At 39.3% G+C, this 17,524-nt stretch overlaps 1 protein-coding gene across 3 annotated transcripts in view; it reads left to right on the top strand.

Annotated features, from left to right (window-relative positions):
- The window catches only part of ptprn2 (protein tyrosine phosphatase receptor type N2), a 216,205-nt gene that overhangs the window by 79,133 nt on the left and 119,548 nt on the right, over positions 1–17,524 (top strand). For all 3 annotated transcript variants that reach the window (XM_086306435.1, XM_086306434.1, XM_086306433.1), the window contains exon 11: positions 12,279–12,343. In XM_086306435.1, the coding sequence (XP_086162561.1) occupies positions 12,279–12,343 (65 nt within the window). The remainder of the gene's footprint in view (positions 1–12,278; positions 12,344–17,524) is intronic.

The following is a 17,524-nucleotide window of genomic DNA, read 5'->3' as shown; positions in this document are numbered from 1 at the left end:
AGGACCCCTGCTAGTAACAGTATGGTCCTACCATGTGACAGGCATGGTGGTATATGATTGGCACTCCTTATTGGACATTAGAGTTTAATGATGTCATAGGTATCGCCATGTTGGGTTTGCTTGGAAGGAAGATTTTTTCTTTTCAGCTCTGTGTAACTCCATATTTACGTCTGAGGGATTATCTGCTATATTATTTAGTGTTAGTAGTCTATATGATCATTATTTGGATCATAGTGTTAGAGTGAGTGGATAGAGTGAGTCTGTTTGAAAATTTAATAATACTTTTAATAAATAAATAAATGTCTTACATTAAATAAAAATTCTCCTTTCACATGTTTTCGATGATTCCGAATCTCTCTTATGTGTTTGGTTCATAAAATGATGAAATTAAAAAATCAACAGATATTCACATTTGAAAAGCATCCGACAAAGATTTTTGCTTTCCTGCTGATCGCCAGAATAATGGGATTAATCATTTCATGTTTTTCTGATTGTCTGACTAAACAAGCAGTTTGAAGACATCTTGGTTCTTGGAAAGTCTGATTTCAATGTTTTTAATAAACTGAACAATTAATCAAGTCTTTGATTAAAACTGGGGAAAAAAAGGTACACTGTAAACGTCCAAAAGTTGGCTGAATTGATAAACAGTCCTAAAAGTTGATGAACTTAAAAGTCAATTGTAATATTCTGATTACAAGCTGCTTCTTAACACATTGTAAACAGTTTTACAAGACTTAGTTGATTGTTTATTTTTTTGATTATACAAAAGAAGGAATTACAACATTTTACGGCAAAGATAAAAGTTAGCTGCTCGTGGCTTTAACCAAATAAAAAAAAGAATAAATATAAATCTGAAGATGAAAAATAGTTCGTTTTTTAATATTTACATGTTCATTGTTTTATTTCCAACTATAACAATGTGTATGGTATATATCGGTTCATATTCACTGTAAATCTACATTTAGATTCATGCTCCATTTGCTAAAAAGTATCCATCTGGGGATGAAAGAGAGCACAACCAGACAGCAAATCAAGGACATCAGTTCAACTCTGGCATTACTCAGTTGCTATATGTTTTGGTTATGTTTCTATTGGGGTCCTTTTAATTTGATTCAGCCAGACAAAGGCAGGACTCAAAGTGTCCTTTGTAGCTTCATGGCTACTCTGCTTCAAAGTAAGACTATACTTGCTCTTAGATATTTTCTCCTGGCAGTACAAATTTTGAAGGTACAGTGGTCCCTCGCTATAACGCAGTTCACCTTTCGCGGCCTCGCTGTTTCGCTGATTTTCTTTGGTGCAATTTTCCATTTTTTTTCTTTCTTTTTTTTTCAGCACATTGTGTTCTGCATCCTGATTGCCTGTAGACCACTGTCAATCAATCAATCTCGTGCCGTGTCTCCTGTACAGTACAGAATGCGTTCCGCTTGTCAAATTGACATAAATCTTGGATCGGTAGCAGCGTCACGCTGAAGTGCTGCACTGTATGTTTGTAAGTTTTCTCCCCAACAAACACAACAGTGTCAATGAAATGTTTTGCACCGTCTAAGGCAGGGGTGTCGAACTCCAGGCCTCGAGGGCCAGTGTCCTGCAGGTTTTAGATATCACCCTGGGTCAACACACCTGAATCAAGTGATCAGTTCATTACCAGGCCTCTGGAGAACTTCAAGACATTTTGAGGAGGTAATTTAGCCTTTAAATCAGCTGTGTTGGCTCAAGGACACATCTAAAACCTGCAGGACACCGGCCCTCGAGGCCTGGAGTTCGACACCTGTGGTCTAAGGCAACCGCGGGTTTCATTATACAATACTGGACTTATTTTTCTACGAAGGTTTGAACTTTGAGAGTTTAAAGAAGAGTGAGGAGTTTTACAGCCTTAAAACATCTAAAATAATTTAAAAAAATAAATACAGCTGGCTACTTCGCGGATTTCACCTATCGCGGGTTATTTTTGGAACGTAACTCCCTCAGTAAACGAGGGACCACTGTATGCTATCCATTCATTCATTTTCTTCCACTCATTCAATCTAACGTCACACTTGGGCCCAAGTGGGCCAGTGGGTTCGAGCTTTGAGCTTGTTGCTTTGAGGCAATGGAAAGTAAAATGTTTTAGACATTTATGTTCCACGATTTTCTAAATTCCACAAAAAAATCATATTATTGTAATGAAATTGCAAAGTTAAAGCTCCAAACAATGTACTAAAATCTTTATTCTTTGCATCTATTAGTAATGTTGATCAGCTAACTTATGTTTAATAGACTCTGTTTCTATGTGAAGTGATGGTTTCATTCAGATTCTTTAGGTCAGAAATGGCTCTTTTGTTAGTGAAGGCTGCTGACCCAAGTTTTAGGCAGATGCAGGTCAGTAATTATACTTAATTATATTAAAATACGTTAAAATTACAACAGTGTTAATAAACAAGTGCGGACTAGAGTGGATGCACACAACAAAATAAATGTACTCCGGACGTACTTTTAAGTGGAGCAAAGTTAGAAGTTGGTAATGTTAATTCAGCTTTTAGTAATGCAAAAGTCAACTACTTCGTTTACTTAATTACTCTGGGATTACTGTGTTACGTTACAGTTTTTTGACCGTGCGATCTTCAGCACACTTGCTTTGATTTTCTGTGTTTTAGTTTTGATGTAACGCTCGTGAGTTAATCTGTTAGCTCGTAATGTCACTCAGCGGTGGCATTAAAGTGTCTTGTTTTTATCGACGCACTCTTTTCTTCTCCTGCCTTGTTCCTCTCTTTCATTTGTAGCTTTCCTCAGAGGTGCAGGTGCTTTGATTTGGCGTCTTGATTTTTTATAAGCCGAGGAGAAGAATAACAATCGGCACTCACGAACGAGGAAAGGCAGAGCAGAGTTTCTCTGTGGGTTTCTCTAAAGAGAAATTGTGCCTGCGCTCAAATACTCGTATTTATTCAGTTATTTACAGGATGTTTGTGTCTCCTGCGCAATATTCCCTTTGATAAATTTCACAGAAGGTTAAAAAAAAAAGAAGACAAATAGAGAGCGCGAGAGACAGGATGAACAAATAAGCTTTCTAAACGCAACAGCAATATCCGTGAGCTGATTTACATTTTGATAAGCATCTGCGTACCGATGTAAAGGGGTCACATGCATGTTACATATGATACGTGTAATGAATATGCTGCCGCACGGAAATCAGCGCCACGGCTCGTCGTACACCGAGCTATGAAGGAATATTATTGTTTTTGTTTCTCCGCCCAGGTTTTTGACTGAAAAATGGGTTGCCATGCATCTTATCTGTCAGGGGGATCAGGTGCATCTCCCCTCCCTCTCCCTCCCACCCCTCTCCTCCTTTCTTCAGTCTCTACCTCTGATAGGTAGAGACAGTCATCATATGTGCGGGGGGAAAGTGATGGGCGGAATGGCAGCTTTAATATCGGAGCGATTGCCTGCTGATAAGGCTAACGGCTGTGGAGAGGCGTGAGCGTCAGCCCTCCCCTGCAATAAACACTTTCATTTTGTTTGGTTGGAGTGACGGATGGAGTGATGGAAGTGGTGAATATGGACGACCTGAGGAACAGAGGAGGGAGGAGGGGCGGATAGATAGATGGAACGGCTGTGGATGTTATTCAATATTAACAGATCAATCAGGGGCTAGTGAAATATGCATTTTGTCAACTGTATACCCCCATTTGGCCAAAGAGGCAACATAACGATCATGTGACAGTGCCGGCTGCTGTGCTGTGTTGAAATACAAAATACTTACAGCCTCCAGTGGGTGATTTGTCTCCTGATGCTGAATTTATATTGCTTCTAACAATAACAACCCTGTCGTAAATCAGGAAAATGAATATATATATATGTATATTCATGACTTTAAGCTCTGATGACTTCATGATAATCATTTCTGAATCGCTATTAGAATCTATGATGAGGAAGCACAATTGCTCCAGTTTTCAGCATATGGTGTAGAAAAGCAACGTTTTAATCAAATTAAATCTCGCCACTGGATAATTTTTGTCGAGCACATGTGCTACGGAGCAATTTAAAGATTTAAAGGTCACATAAAATCAAGCGTAAATGTTTGCTTGCCTCTTTTTTTTCTTAATATATATCTTTCTTTCGGCGTGCTTTTCGAGAAAATGAACCAATTCTTTTGATTGAGTTGGCCTTTTCCTTTTCTTTAACAAGTCCTTGGCAACTTTAATTTGAGCATTTCTTCACTCTTTCTATTTACTTAGCTGAACTGTGCGATTTTTAACACGAGGGTTTAAATCAAAGCACGTGTCCTAGAGTACTTTTACAACCAACTCTAATTTTCAATGGATTTTCCACACAATCCAGCAAATTTGACACGTTATATGAAATCCATTGTGTTTTTTTCAAATACACTTCATGTATTTTTTTAAAGCACTTCTTGAACAGCAAATATGTCAGAAAAACTGGTGTCTCAGTTTACAGAACGGCCAAACTAACCTGCAGTTGTTATTAACTGCAGCTGTGATCGGATTTCATGTTCCATATGGCGCGTGGAGTTTTCCACTCAGCAGTGGGGCACTGAAAAATTATTACCTTACAGGGAAAGCTTCCTTTATCCTCCTTCTTTTACTCCCTCGCAAAAATTAAAAATTTCCTTTGCTTTCCCATACCCACATTACAGTTGTAGAGTAGTAGCTAAGGCTGCTACACAGATCGGTGATTTTCAGGCATTTTATGCAAAAAGGGACATCAAAGGGCAAGACAAAATTTCAAGACAGTGTCATCTGACATGTCGTCAGTCCTTCTGTGGGTTGTATTGTCAGATGAAGGCACTTTTGACAGCCTCTTACATCCTGTCAAGGGGGGCCGTGACAAAAACATGAAAAGCATCCATTTACCCAAGCCCCAAGCAGCCACAAAAGCAACTTATTAACATACAATAAAAGCTGTATTTATTCATCAGCAGTCTTAGAGATGCACAAATATAAATTAGCACTACATGAATTAAGCTAACTTAACTAATAGAAACAAACCAAAATACAAAAGTGAACATAAACAAGAGAAAACTGTTCCAAAAATAAAGGAAGGGCAGTTCAGGTCTACTTAATCCTTCAGTGGCAGGTTACAAATCAGCATCAGTGTGGCTGGTTGAGAGATGGGGAAGTGAATGCTCTTTTGCTGCAGGTAGCAGTCATTTTGGTTTAGCTTCTTATTCGGTCGTTAAGTCTGACGTCATTAGCCGTGTCTGGGCCCAAACTCCGCTGCAGGTCCCAAAGTCAAACGATCACGGCAGCATTACTGAGAGTTAAAAACTGTCTAAATTCTTTCATCTGTAATAAAATGATCAGCTCCTCTATCAGGTGTAACAGTTAAGTTTAACATCCAGGCATCCATTAAAACAGAATTTATTAAATTTAACAGAGTTAGCAGGAAGTTAGCTCGCTAGGTTCACCTAAACATGACATACCATGTTCTGACTGAGAGATTTCTGGAAAAAATTTAAACGTACAGCTCTGCTATCACTTCCAACATAAATGAAGACAGGAAAGTAAACAGCAGTGACTTCTGTAGGGTTACTGAAGTTGGACTAGCTGGTATATAAGACTTTAACTGAACAAACACACACATCCACACATGTGCAATAACACTAAGTGCAATAATCCTTTCTGGCATCGTTGTATTTTTACTCAGTTGTATATAGCATTCGTATTCTATTTTTATCTTATTGTATATTTTTATTCTATTTTATTCTACTGTATATAGTATATTATTTTATTCTATTCTGTACAGTTGTGTACTGTATTTATTCTTATTGTATTCTAATTTTTGCGTCATAACTTTTGCACTGTCCACTTCCTGCTGTGACAAAACAAATTTCCCACGTGTGGGACTAATAAAGGTTATCTTATCTTATTATCTTATACAATGATGTGCTACATGATCGCTAGCTACACAGCTTTATTGGCATAATATAAACAGTGAAGCTGGAGAATGAATGCTAACTTTTTTCCACTCAGTGGTTCGGGACAAATGCAATCCCATGTCGGGATGCTGTAAACGGACCAAACTTCATTCGGGAGAACAACTGAGATAATCCATCTACGAGGTTAGTCATTAATATACTGCTGCAAGGCTGGGCTATCCGATTGTTAAGTGATGATGTGACGAATCCTACTTCCGGGCCTAAAGTAGTCTGCGTTTAATATGGCTTTTGTGTTGTTAACATGTTTAATGTTATGCATTTTCTTCTATTTAATCTCAAAAAGCTCCTAAAACAGTCAGTGATCACTGTTGACCTCCCTCGGCTTTTATTACCACTAATCATTTATTTAAGCTCAGTTTTTAAAACCTTAGGATGTAACTACAGCCCAGCCCATGCAGCAGTATATGAATGACTAACCTCATATTGTGGATGGATTATCTCAGTTGTTCTCCTGGCTGAAGTTTGGTCCTTTTACAGCATCCTGCCAGGCGATTACATTTGTTCCTGACCACCGAGAACACTCACGTTAACTTTTATTGAGTGGAGAAAAAGTTAGCTTGTTTATATTATGCTAACATAGCTGTGTCGCTAGCGGTCACGTAGCACATCATTATATACCAGCTAGCCCAACTTCAGTAACCCTACAAATGTCACTGCTGTTTAGTTTTCTGTCTTCATTTATGCTGGAAGTGATAACAGAGCTGTACATTTTAATTTGTTTCCAAAACCCCGCAGTCAGGACATGCTATATTGTATTTAGATAGAAGCTAGCGAGCTAACTCCCTGCTAACTTCTAACTCCGTTAAATGTCATAAATTCCGTTTTCATGGATGCCTGGATGTTAAACTCAATTGTTACACCTGGTAGAGCAGAACGCTGATCATTTTATTAAAGATGAAAGACTTTAGACAGTTTTTCAACTCTCAGTAATGCCATAGTGATCGTTTGATAAATGGACCTGCAGCGGAGTTTAGGTCCAGACACGACTAGTGACGTCAGACTGAACAACCGGATAGTTACATCCTAAGGCTTTAAAAGTGAGCTTTAAAACGAATAGCGGCAATGAAAATGGAGAGAGACCGACAGTGATCACAGACTGTTTTTAGGGGCTTGTTGAGATTAAATAGAACAAGATACAAAGCATTAAAACATGTTAAAAACACAAGAACCTTATTAAGCGCAGAGTAATTTGGGTCGGGAGCAGGATTCAACACGTCATCACTTAAAGACCGGATAGACCTCAGGATGAAGCCAATCAGCTGTAAGCTGTGGACTGGCTGCACCAACCACATACCCACCTTACCCACACTATGCAGATCTTAAATTAAATACAACAGAAGTTGTAACACGGGTCATTTGCAGCATCTGGACTTACTATAATACTATAGTGTAATACAGTTTTGCTTTCTTTCTTTGTCTTCTTTGAGATTTTCACACAGCCTTGACGCCTCTGACTCAGATACAGCATTTTTTTTGCAGCAAGTTGGTTTCCTTCCCTTGCTCAGTCTTGTTAGCATTAGCTAGCTTCTCCCAGCACAGGATGCCTTCATGGTGAAGGCTATTACCCCCCCCCCCCATTTTCAGCAAAAGGCAAAAGTTTGTTTGCTTGTCTTTCTCTTTTCTTTAGCTGGTGGGTTTTCTGCATTGGTGGTTGGTTGTGGTTTGTTCACAAAAAGATGATTGATTTTCTTTCTCATTAATCTCTGCTGTCAGTCAGGGCCTTGATCTTGATGTGTCTTGCTTTCATAATTCCCACCATCAAGTAACTGCATGACAAGACTTGGGCTCCCTTTGATAGGATATTTTTTAGGATAACTGAGTGCATACGAAGTACTGGTACACTAATTTGCAATTCATTTTTCATTTTTTGTTGAGTTGTATATTGCAATACTAATGAATAGTACTGAAAATCCTACGCTACTCCATTTGGTGACCAGAGTTTGAAGAAAAAGGCAGAAAACAAGGTTTGCAGCCAGTATTTCAGTCTTTTTTCAGTATTTCTAGTCTTTTTAATATTTTCTCTTGAAACTATTGTCCTTGTACATAATTTCTCTCAAAGCCACTTGAAAATGGAACACATTCAAACACATGTGAAAACTGCAGAACATGAGATGATTTGGCTAATATGACTTGGAAACCAAAAAGATCAAATGCACAGCAGGGATCAGATCTCAGTATTAGAGATCTGACTAAATAGACTCAGACAATGTCTATTAAAATGGCTGGAGGAGGCTCTCTGAAATGAGACCTGACATCTCTTTTCCACAGTCTGTCAGGACTATTTGGTGGCTAATTTGAAGTCTACAAAATCAGCGTGTGTGTGTATCTTTGAGAAAAAGAAAAAGAGAGTGAGCTCCAGTGGGAGGTTAATATAAGGGGTGACCAGAAAGAGATCCGGTTGGCTGTTATCGGTGCAGTCGGCGAGAGAACAAGCTACCTCTTGGCTGGATTCTCTCTGCAGCCCAAATCCATCCAGGTGCCAGCTAATTAGCTTGGCAAGTACATTGTATTTATATTTAAAGTGGCTGTTGTTGGACTGTCCTTCCCCTCAGGTTGATTGGAGAGGTTTTAGCTTTGATTCACAAGTATACTGACCTTCAGGCTTCTTTGGTTTCATTGGAAGACGCTTAATGTCAGCTTGTCAGTCAAACCTTGAGCTGCAGACTCTGTGACACGTGTTGATTCCTGGATAATCTTTCGTAGTTTGACTCATGATGTGTTGTGACCCTCAGAGGGGTCCTCATTAGGACCAAAACGCTGCATGACCTTTAAGCAGCTTCACCTCCCTCCGCCACCTACGCCCTCACCCAGCTGGGCCCAATTACCTTGCTCATTACCCCCCTTCTAAACAGCACCGGGACTGAGCAGGTACTGTCGCTATCTATGGAGAGCCAATATGTCTGTGACTAAATACAGGGGTGGCAGCATGAAATGAAAATGAGTTCCATCTTGGAGACATGCCAGCTGAAGACTTTTCTCCTCTCACTAATGGCAGGAGATTTTCTTCCCCTCCTTTTTGTCTTCTTTTATGTGGCACTCTTCTTCAGAGACTTTGAATGTATATTTGACCTTTCCGGCTCTCTCTCAGCCTTCTTTATGCTCCTTTTTAGCCATCTTTCAGAAAACCCCGGCTGACAACTAAAATATAAGATGCCCCCTTCGCTGCCATGTTGATGAGATGATAGGATGATCAATGTTTGCAGGATCCTTAATAACCAGACAGTGAAAAGGCGACAGAGGAAGAGCCAGGGAGATGGATGATTATCCTAAAAGTAGCATCCTTAATTAGATAGAATTCTGCATACATTGTGGACTGAGTGGAATCACTGGGATAGATTAAAATACTAATTAAACAGGCCCTTGCCAAATTTGGAGTGTGAGGTGGGGTTCAGCTCTTCAGGGTCATTTGCATAGCCTTCATCTGGGGAAATGGGATTTAAAGGACCTGCTCTCTTTCTCCCTTTAACTGCACTCTTTTTCCTTTCCCCCTCCCATTACCAATCACATTCACATGCTAACCAACTCAATTAATATTATGCTCTATTTTCCCTTTCACTCTATAATTTGGCATAATCTATTAAGGTCCCCTTTGATTTTGTTTTCCAATATAAATGTTTCTATCAAAGTGAGGAAGGGGTGTTAAGCACAGGGAGGCGGAAAAAGTCGGCAGAACGTGTGATCTTGGATGATGGATATTTAAGATTGCCTCACTTTAGTTTGATTTGCATGAGAATATCCTTGGCGAACAAAGCTTTGGAAATAGCATGCCATATTTGATTAGATCAGTAGATCTGAGGATCAAACTCGGGTGGTGTATTAATTACTGGAAGAACAAAGGCAGGAGCTCAAGTTATTGTGTGCTGCGAATCCACAAGCACTTCATGTGCTGTCTGATAATCTTCAGTAGGTCTGGCATGATATGTTTGAGGATAGCGGTACAATCGTTTTAGCCTTGCTAGCTGTTCATCACTTTTCCCCATTATAAAACTGATAGCCTTGATATTTTTACTTTTATATTTGGGGTTTCTCAAAAATTACAGAGTTGACTTCAGCTCTAGTGTGACTATGGATGCATTGAAAACTTAATAAAAACGTAACATACATAAAAACGTCTGGCGTCATTGTAACACACCCAAAGAAAGATTCTAGGTCTGACCAACCGTCTCAGTCGTGGGCAAAAAGATGACAGTCAATAAAATTCTAAAAGATAATTTATTGACAAAAAAATATCAAGAGATAAAAGATAAAACAGTCCAGTGTCCCATTTATGAATCATATAAAAACACACAGTCCCAAGGCCAGAGCCCGCTGTGCCACACGGCCAGTTGCACTCCACGTGTTGCCTTTAACAGGGTTAGAAGTTGTCCTTGGAGACCCACCACCCTGCAAGCATATAGCCAGTGGTCACTCCAGCCTCTGCAACTCTGCTGCCTTTAGGCTGTGGCATATAATAGGCCCTGGCCTGCACAGAGAGACAAAACGACACAGCAGTGTTTGTAGTGTGGGCTATAAGTAGACCAGTGTATCAGTGCAATCAGGTACACCTGCCTCTAATTAGTCCAACCCCATTCCAGCCATTGGCTCACCAAAAATGTGACACACACACACAAAACCACTCCCAACCCAGTGCAACTTCACACAATAATATGGAGCTGAATTAACACAGGCACATTAGTCTACCATGTTACATCATCATCACTGAGTTTTCCCAGTGGTGTAAAAATGGTGCGACAGGTGCGTCAATTAGCAAATGTTAGCATCACTGACTGTAAATAACAGACTGCCTCAGTGACATCACCTGTCAGTTTGTGTTTTCCTGTCTTGAGTATTTTGACCCTGACGACACATTCGCTCTCACACAGTGTAGCCCTCAAACATGCACACGCAACATTTTTCTTGTAAACATGCAAGAAAACCTGAAACCAGCAATTAAGACCAAAATATTTATACAGATCACATGTCAAGTAAAAAGTTTCTCACAGATTTCTATGCAAACAAATTTTCTGATCTAAAGAGTCGCCCCCTGGTGGCCATTAAAAACAATGCAGATTTGCACAACCAGAAGTGCCGCCTTTTATATGCAATCTATGGTTAACATACACACCAAAATAGGATATTGAACATTATGCATGCCACAGCTTCATTTTATGCAGTGCATGCAATATGCATAAGCCTTTCAGCTACATTATGCTGCCATATCCTCCCAAAAATCATAGACTCACAGCAGATAACAGCTCTACAGACCAAGTAATCAAATGAGGCATTGCATGGTGAGTGCTATCATTATAAACAGGATGTCTGTTCACATTTTGTATTAATCTTAAATATCATTGCACATCACTGTTAGCATGCTGGAACTATTAGTATTAGCTTATACAATTACTGTGTCCAAGTCCAGTCTCATGCTCCCTCAACTCTGATTTCCTACTCCGTGAGACACAGCAGACCCACCAACTCCAAGTTAGCAATCCAAGATGGCAGCAGTGATTGAATCAGTAGTAAAACTGTAAAACCTTTAAGCTATATTTAGAGCAATGACCAGGCCCTAACTCTGTGTTTTGTCCTTTCTTCTTATGGTCTACTTTTTCTTTTCCCTTCACCCCCAAGCAGATGGCCGTCCCTCCTTGACCCTAGTTCTGCCAGAGGTTTCTTCCTGTTAAAAGGGAGTTTTTCCTTCCCACTGTCGCAAAGTGCTCAATTGTAAGAGGGTCACTTGATTGCTGTTTTTTTTTTTTTTTCCTCAGGGTGTTTTTACCTTGCTGTAAAAGGTGTCTTGCGGCGACTTGTTGTGACTTGACACTATATAAATAAATGTAAATTTACTGTATAACAATACAGCCAATACTCCAGTACATTTAGCACTAGAAACTAGGTGTTGTGCATCCTGCATGCTGTATTCAATGTTAAACCACATCAAGTATTTCATCAATGCAATAGTTTGCAATGCACTTTATGGTGCTCTGTGCTACATGTGAAATCCAAAGACCGTGGAAAGTATCCCAAAGTTCAGGTGTGGAAATGTACCTTTTACCTAACCCTAACCTGTTGTTACCTGTTAAAGGCCTACTAATAATTCATTCCTGCCAAAGTACCACAATAGACTGCTGGCTACTGCTGTCTTACCCCAGAGATTGTTTTCCCCTCGCTCTCGATGAAGATTGTCTGGCTCTATGTGTGGGCTGTACATTTTCTATGACCAGTTTGACATCTGACTCAGCCTGATACATCCATTGCATCATTCTCACTTTCACTGTCCACTTGTTCTGCTGCAGGAACTGAAAAATCTGCTACTTTGTCATCCACTGCTCATATTCAACACCTCCTCTGCTTTTGTCTCCCCATGCAGTCCAACAGAAGCAGCAGCTGGAGAAGGAGACGGGCCTGAAGATAGTGGAGGCTGGAGTTAGTGATGTAAGTAAAACTCACTAAAAATATCTGCTATCCAGCTATGTGTGTTTAAAAAGAGAGTGAGAGAGTGGGTGTGCTTAAGTGATTGTGTGCCTTCTCTGTGCTGGGGCTCATCAAACAGGAATAACTCTGATTTCAACTTGTCTTGGCATCCGTATCACACCTGCAGCTTCAGTCGTGCAGCCAAACACTAATCTTTTGCAGCAACGAATTCCAAACACATCTTTTTGAGCCCGCTCCAGTGATTATTGCCCCCTTACTCATTTCCTTTAGGTCTCTAAGAGCTGTTGTCACCATGGAAAAAAAAAACCAAGACAAAAGCCCCAGTGCATTTTATGAAACTTAAAGTGAGTGTTGATCACGTCTCTGAGCAACAATAACCAGATTATCTTGAGTGCTGTCACTTTGTAGGGAGCACTGAAGCTCCTGTGACATATTCATTGGAAGAAATTAAGAGGAGAGTAGGAGGACTCTCTGGATGATCCAGATGAAAGGAGAGCAAATGTGTATTTACTCAACAGTGATAAATATTCATATGTATCAAAGGTAAGGATCTAATCAAGCACCTATTGATGTGTCATAGCCCTCCATGTTTGCCTGGTAAATGAGTTTCTCTATGAAAATGAGACCGACAGCCTCAGACCCCTGAGCTGCCCTGATCATAAGGCATGCTGGGAGTTAACTGGATGTGGTCTGTGCATAGCAGGACAGTTGCCAATGGCAACAACACACTGTATAGACAAGATCATTTTCCTGCGTTAGTCTCTCTCTGCGCTGTCTCTCTTTTGGTGTCACTGCCTTTCTTCGCCCATCTGCCTCCCACTTATATCTTTTTTAGGACCACAATTTCTCTCATCTCATTCCACATTGTGTCTTCATCATGTTCATCTCAATTATGTCTGATTCATTTTTTATTATTTTTTTTGCTATTTTTTTTTCTTCTCCGTAACTTTTGACCTATTCATTGTCCGCCTCTCCTCGCCTCCTTTTTATTCTTATTCTCACTTAGACTGATTCCTGCACTCGGCTAGCACTGGTACAGGGCTGTGTTTGTCATATTGGGCCTATTTGTAGATAATTAGCTGCAATAATAGCCTCTCCGCAGGAGCCAGGGTGAGGGAGGGAAGGATGGAAAGAGGGAGGGAGGAAAGGAAGGATCTGTCTTCCACCTCATAGGGAGAAAATCAGCGCAAGACTGTTTGAAATTCAGGTAAAGGAAGCACAGCATTTAATACAAATCGTGATTTGGCAAAGTATAAATCCTGAAAACTCACTCAGAGGGTGTTTTTGGGGGTTTTTTTTTATCAGTGATGCTCTAATGTGGATGTGTTGATCTCACCAGTTTGCATCCTGGAAGTGGAGAGTTGAGGGTAAGTTGGGGAAAATAGTAGCTTTTGACAGGAGAGCCTGTGGAGTGGGCCCTTCAAATACATTAGTTGAAAAGGTGTTAAACCGAAAGCCCGCTTTCAGTAAATTTGCACTAAATTGACCACAGTTATGAGTGAATGTGTGCTAGAGGTTGCAAAGAGGGTCGTCTTTAGTCTGCTTATTAGTGACAGAAATAGAAACAGGCTGGGTAAAATTGCTCCGTGAAACCATAAGAGGTATAGAGCTGAAAATTAAGCGGTACCACTCGTCTCCACGATATTCTTTCCTTCAGCTTGTATAAACCCATCACAGCGGTTGGTATCATTAAGTCTTATCACTGACAACTCCCACCCGCCTCCGTTTTTATTTAAGAGGTGACAAATGACAAAACAGCTTAGGAAGATGTCCAGATAGCGCGAACGTCAATAGCAGTAGATGCGGACGAGGATAAGCAAATGTCAAAGTGGAGGAAGGAGACATCAATCAATAGGCCGAGCAATATCTACTGCATTATAGATCGCATAGAAGTTGGCTTACCAAGGAAGGCGGGGGGGGGGCAGGAAATGATTACCTTGGTTTTCTTACACAGTGTATGCAAGTGTATTCTTTTCTGAGTATCTTTCTTATTAACAGCTGTTTCCCGAGTGGGAGATGCACGCTCGTGAAAACCCAACAGGCAAATAGAGGTTTCCTCACAGCAATTTATGAGCCTGTAAATGTGTGAAAAACTGAAAGGAAGAAAAGAAGCAAAGTGGAAAAAAATTCACGGTTGATGTGGTCGAGCTCGTACCGACTCCGCCGTCTATATTCATGCCACGCTGAAACCATACAGAGCGAACACATCCACGTTATTTTCAGACTCTTACTACTCTAAGTGTAGAAAATAAACTCCGACAGATCGTACCACGTACTGGCTCCGCTAACATCATCGTTCCTAGAAGGCACACAGAGCTGTGTGACCATCCATCCCCCCATCACCACCCGCCTCCTCGTATCTTCTTCCTCTGCGCAGGAGGTGAGTCACACCCAAAGCTGGCAGCGACCAGACACCATGAAAAGGGGTTGCTTTTGCTGACAGCCGTAGACACAGCATGACTGGTACCAGTAGGGAGAGGCAGGGGAATAAAAGGGAGGCTGAGAATGTTTTTTAGAAGCGATTGCTTGCCAGATGTAAGGTCAAAATACAAATCTAAGGCTTGAAAATAGTAACTTCCAGTCTTTTGAAAAATTGAGCGAACGATGACTAAATCTTACTGCTTGTCAGGCATTAGTTAATTTTTTAAGGGTTCCCTGTAAGAAGTATTTCTCAGTCAATTAGGATCTGATCAAAAACGTAAATCGCAATTAAAGAGTTCGCATCATATGATACGAGTATGCAGAAGCTTTCATCAAGAAAAAAATAATATTTTTTTAAAAATTGCGAGGAAATAACAGTTCTGACAGCTGACATAATTAACACCCATCCAAAGAGGAGCTGAGAAAAAATGCAGCACAGGGCTCCATATCAACATTTTCTTAAATAAAGTTAAATATCCCCAGTATACCTGCTTAATTAGAAATTTCTCAAAACAATCATTCGCAATTAATGCCTAATGACATGTGAAACGTTCTAATCATGTTTTCCCAGTTTTCTGTTCTACTTGTGCCAGTGTTTATAAGAAAACGCACCAAGGACGTAGCTCCACATTCATCCTGCCTGCATTAGATGATCCCCATGTGATTAAGTTGGTAGTTAAATTGAGATTCATTGACATTTTGACAGCGGTCTCATGTTCCAAATAACTCTGGCAAACTGCTTATGTGAAGAGGTGCTCATTAAGCAGAGAATTCCCTGAGCTACGTGTCAACTGATTATTCAACCACTAAATGTAAATCACATATGGCAGACAGGGAGTCTCTGCGCCGAGGATGTGTGTGTTGTTTATGTGTTTTTTACAGTAAAGGGGTGTATTAATGAAGTGGCCTTACACAACCTCTCACCACTGTTTAGGGCTCAATTCTGCACTTTTTTTCTGCATACTCTTCAGATGTCTGACTCTTTATTTGCACCTGTGTTTTTACATGTTTTTCCATTTTGTTTTTATTTAATAAGTAGATATTAAGAGGTTGTATCCTCTCGTGTCAGTCTAGACGCCCAGCGGGAGAATGCCATCATCGTATGATGTCTGAGAGACCACGATATATTTCTAATGAAATGAATAAGTGCTAAGGCACAGAGGCAAAACTCATTTCAGAGAAAGGTCATGTGTAATGATGACCCCTCACAATGGATTTGAAGGCTTTCCTTCCAATATCCTGAACCATAATTAATGCTACATGAGAATTTTCTGACAGACTTCCTGTAAAAAAAAAAAAAGAAAAAGAAAAGAAAAAGGAAAAATACTATATGATACTTTGGATAGTCACCATTAACAGCTGAATGTGTAATTTCGAGTTCAAGTTTGGCCAGTCAGCAGCATCGATGTAACTTCTTTGATCAGTTTGAATGGGTTTGATAGTTTTATTATTAAATTAATTTATAATTTTCCTTAACAAATAGATTATTGTGCCACGGCTGAATATTTTAAATTATTCATGTTTGTGTTGTTGTTTCAGTTTCAGTCTTTTTCTTTTAAATTTTCGACATCTCTTTGAATGTGTGGTTGAATAGTACCATTAGTCAGATATGGACCTAGTCGTGCAACCCTATTAAACAGTCTTACAAGTTAATCATACAAGTTAAGCAATAGACTGGAACTTTAAATTATTGTTATAGTGTTCAAACATTTAGTGTTAAAAGACAACAATCCATTTGGAGTTGAGGAAATGGAAAATAAAAGAACTGCAACTGATCACGCAACATAATTTGTGCTGAAATTCAGCTTAACAATGGCAAAATAGCTTACAGTGGCATTTTTTTATTGGCTACTTAGCTTATCTTTATCATAATTCAGACATGGCGGCATGTTTGCAGCTTTCTCTGTGTAACCACCAGAAAATCGCACCACAAACCTGCAAAACCTTTCACAACCTTGTCAGTCTTGAAGGTCATTTGTTCTTATCAATACATTTTATGACACTAAACTAACTTTTGCAACTTTTGCACTGGCTTGCCAACCCCAAAATGTAAGGTTTGTGCCACAGCTGACCTAAATTAACTGTAGTGGTTCTAACAAAAATATTTTATTTAACAAAAATTATTATTTTTTGTTTCTGTCATAACCACTAGTATATGCAAGCTCTTTAAAAGCTTTAAATATCTTAAATAATTAAAGTTTTACTTCCAAAAATATGATTATTGTTATTTTGCATGATTTATTTTCCAAATTGCTATTTCACAAAAAAGCTACAATAATAATAATAATAATAATAAAATTATAATTTTTAATTAAGATTAAATGACAGTTATTTGCTTGCATACCTAAACAGAAAAATTAGTTTTAGTGAATGTTATGCTTGATTAATTTCTTGCTTATCAGAGAAGCCTAGTGTTATACCCAAATTTGGGTATAAACAAAAGTTTTTTATTTACCTAAAAATAACAATATTGTTTGTCTTTTTTTTTGTTAAAAAAAAAAAAAGGTTTTTGACAGATTTCCAAGTCTTTCCTACGATTTATCTGGGTCTAAGACTAGACCTACCACTATCTAGTCACAAGTCTATAAATAAATATTATTTTATTAGCTTACATATACTCTGAACACTCATACTAGCCTAATAATCTGAACTTTAGTAAAGGCAGCAAGACAACAGAACAGGAAATTTAACATTAGTGCGTAAAAAATTACCAGCTCTTGGCTAGCTTGCTAGCATTAGCATCATGTGCTGACAATGTAT

Source organism: Aulonocara sp. 'chitande type north' Nkhata Bay, linkage group LG9 (assembly GCF_057382095.1).
Source record: "Aulonocara sp. 'chitande type north' Nkhata Bay isolate Kocher_YH1m ecotype deep benthic linkage group LG9, A_spYH_male_GT1.1, whole genome shotgun sequence".
NCBI classification, from domain to species: domain Eukaryota; kingdom Metazoa; phylum Chordata; class Actinopteri; order Cichliformes; family Cichlidae; genus Aulonocara; species Aulonocara sp. 'chitande type north' Nkhata Bay.
The sequence above is the reverse complement of the archived record's forward strand: the minus strand, read 5'-3'. Positions and strand labels throughout refer to the sequence as shown.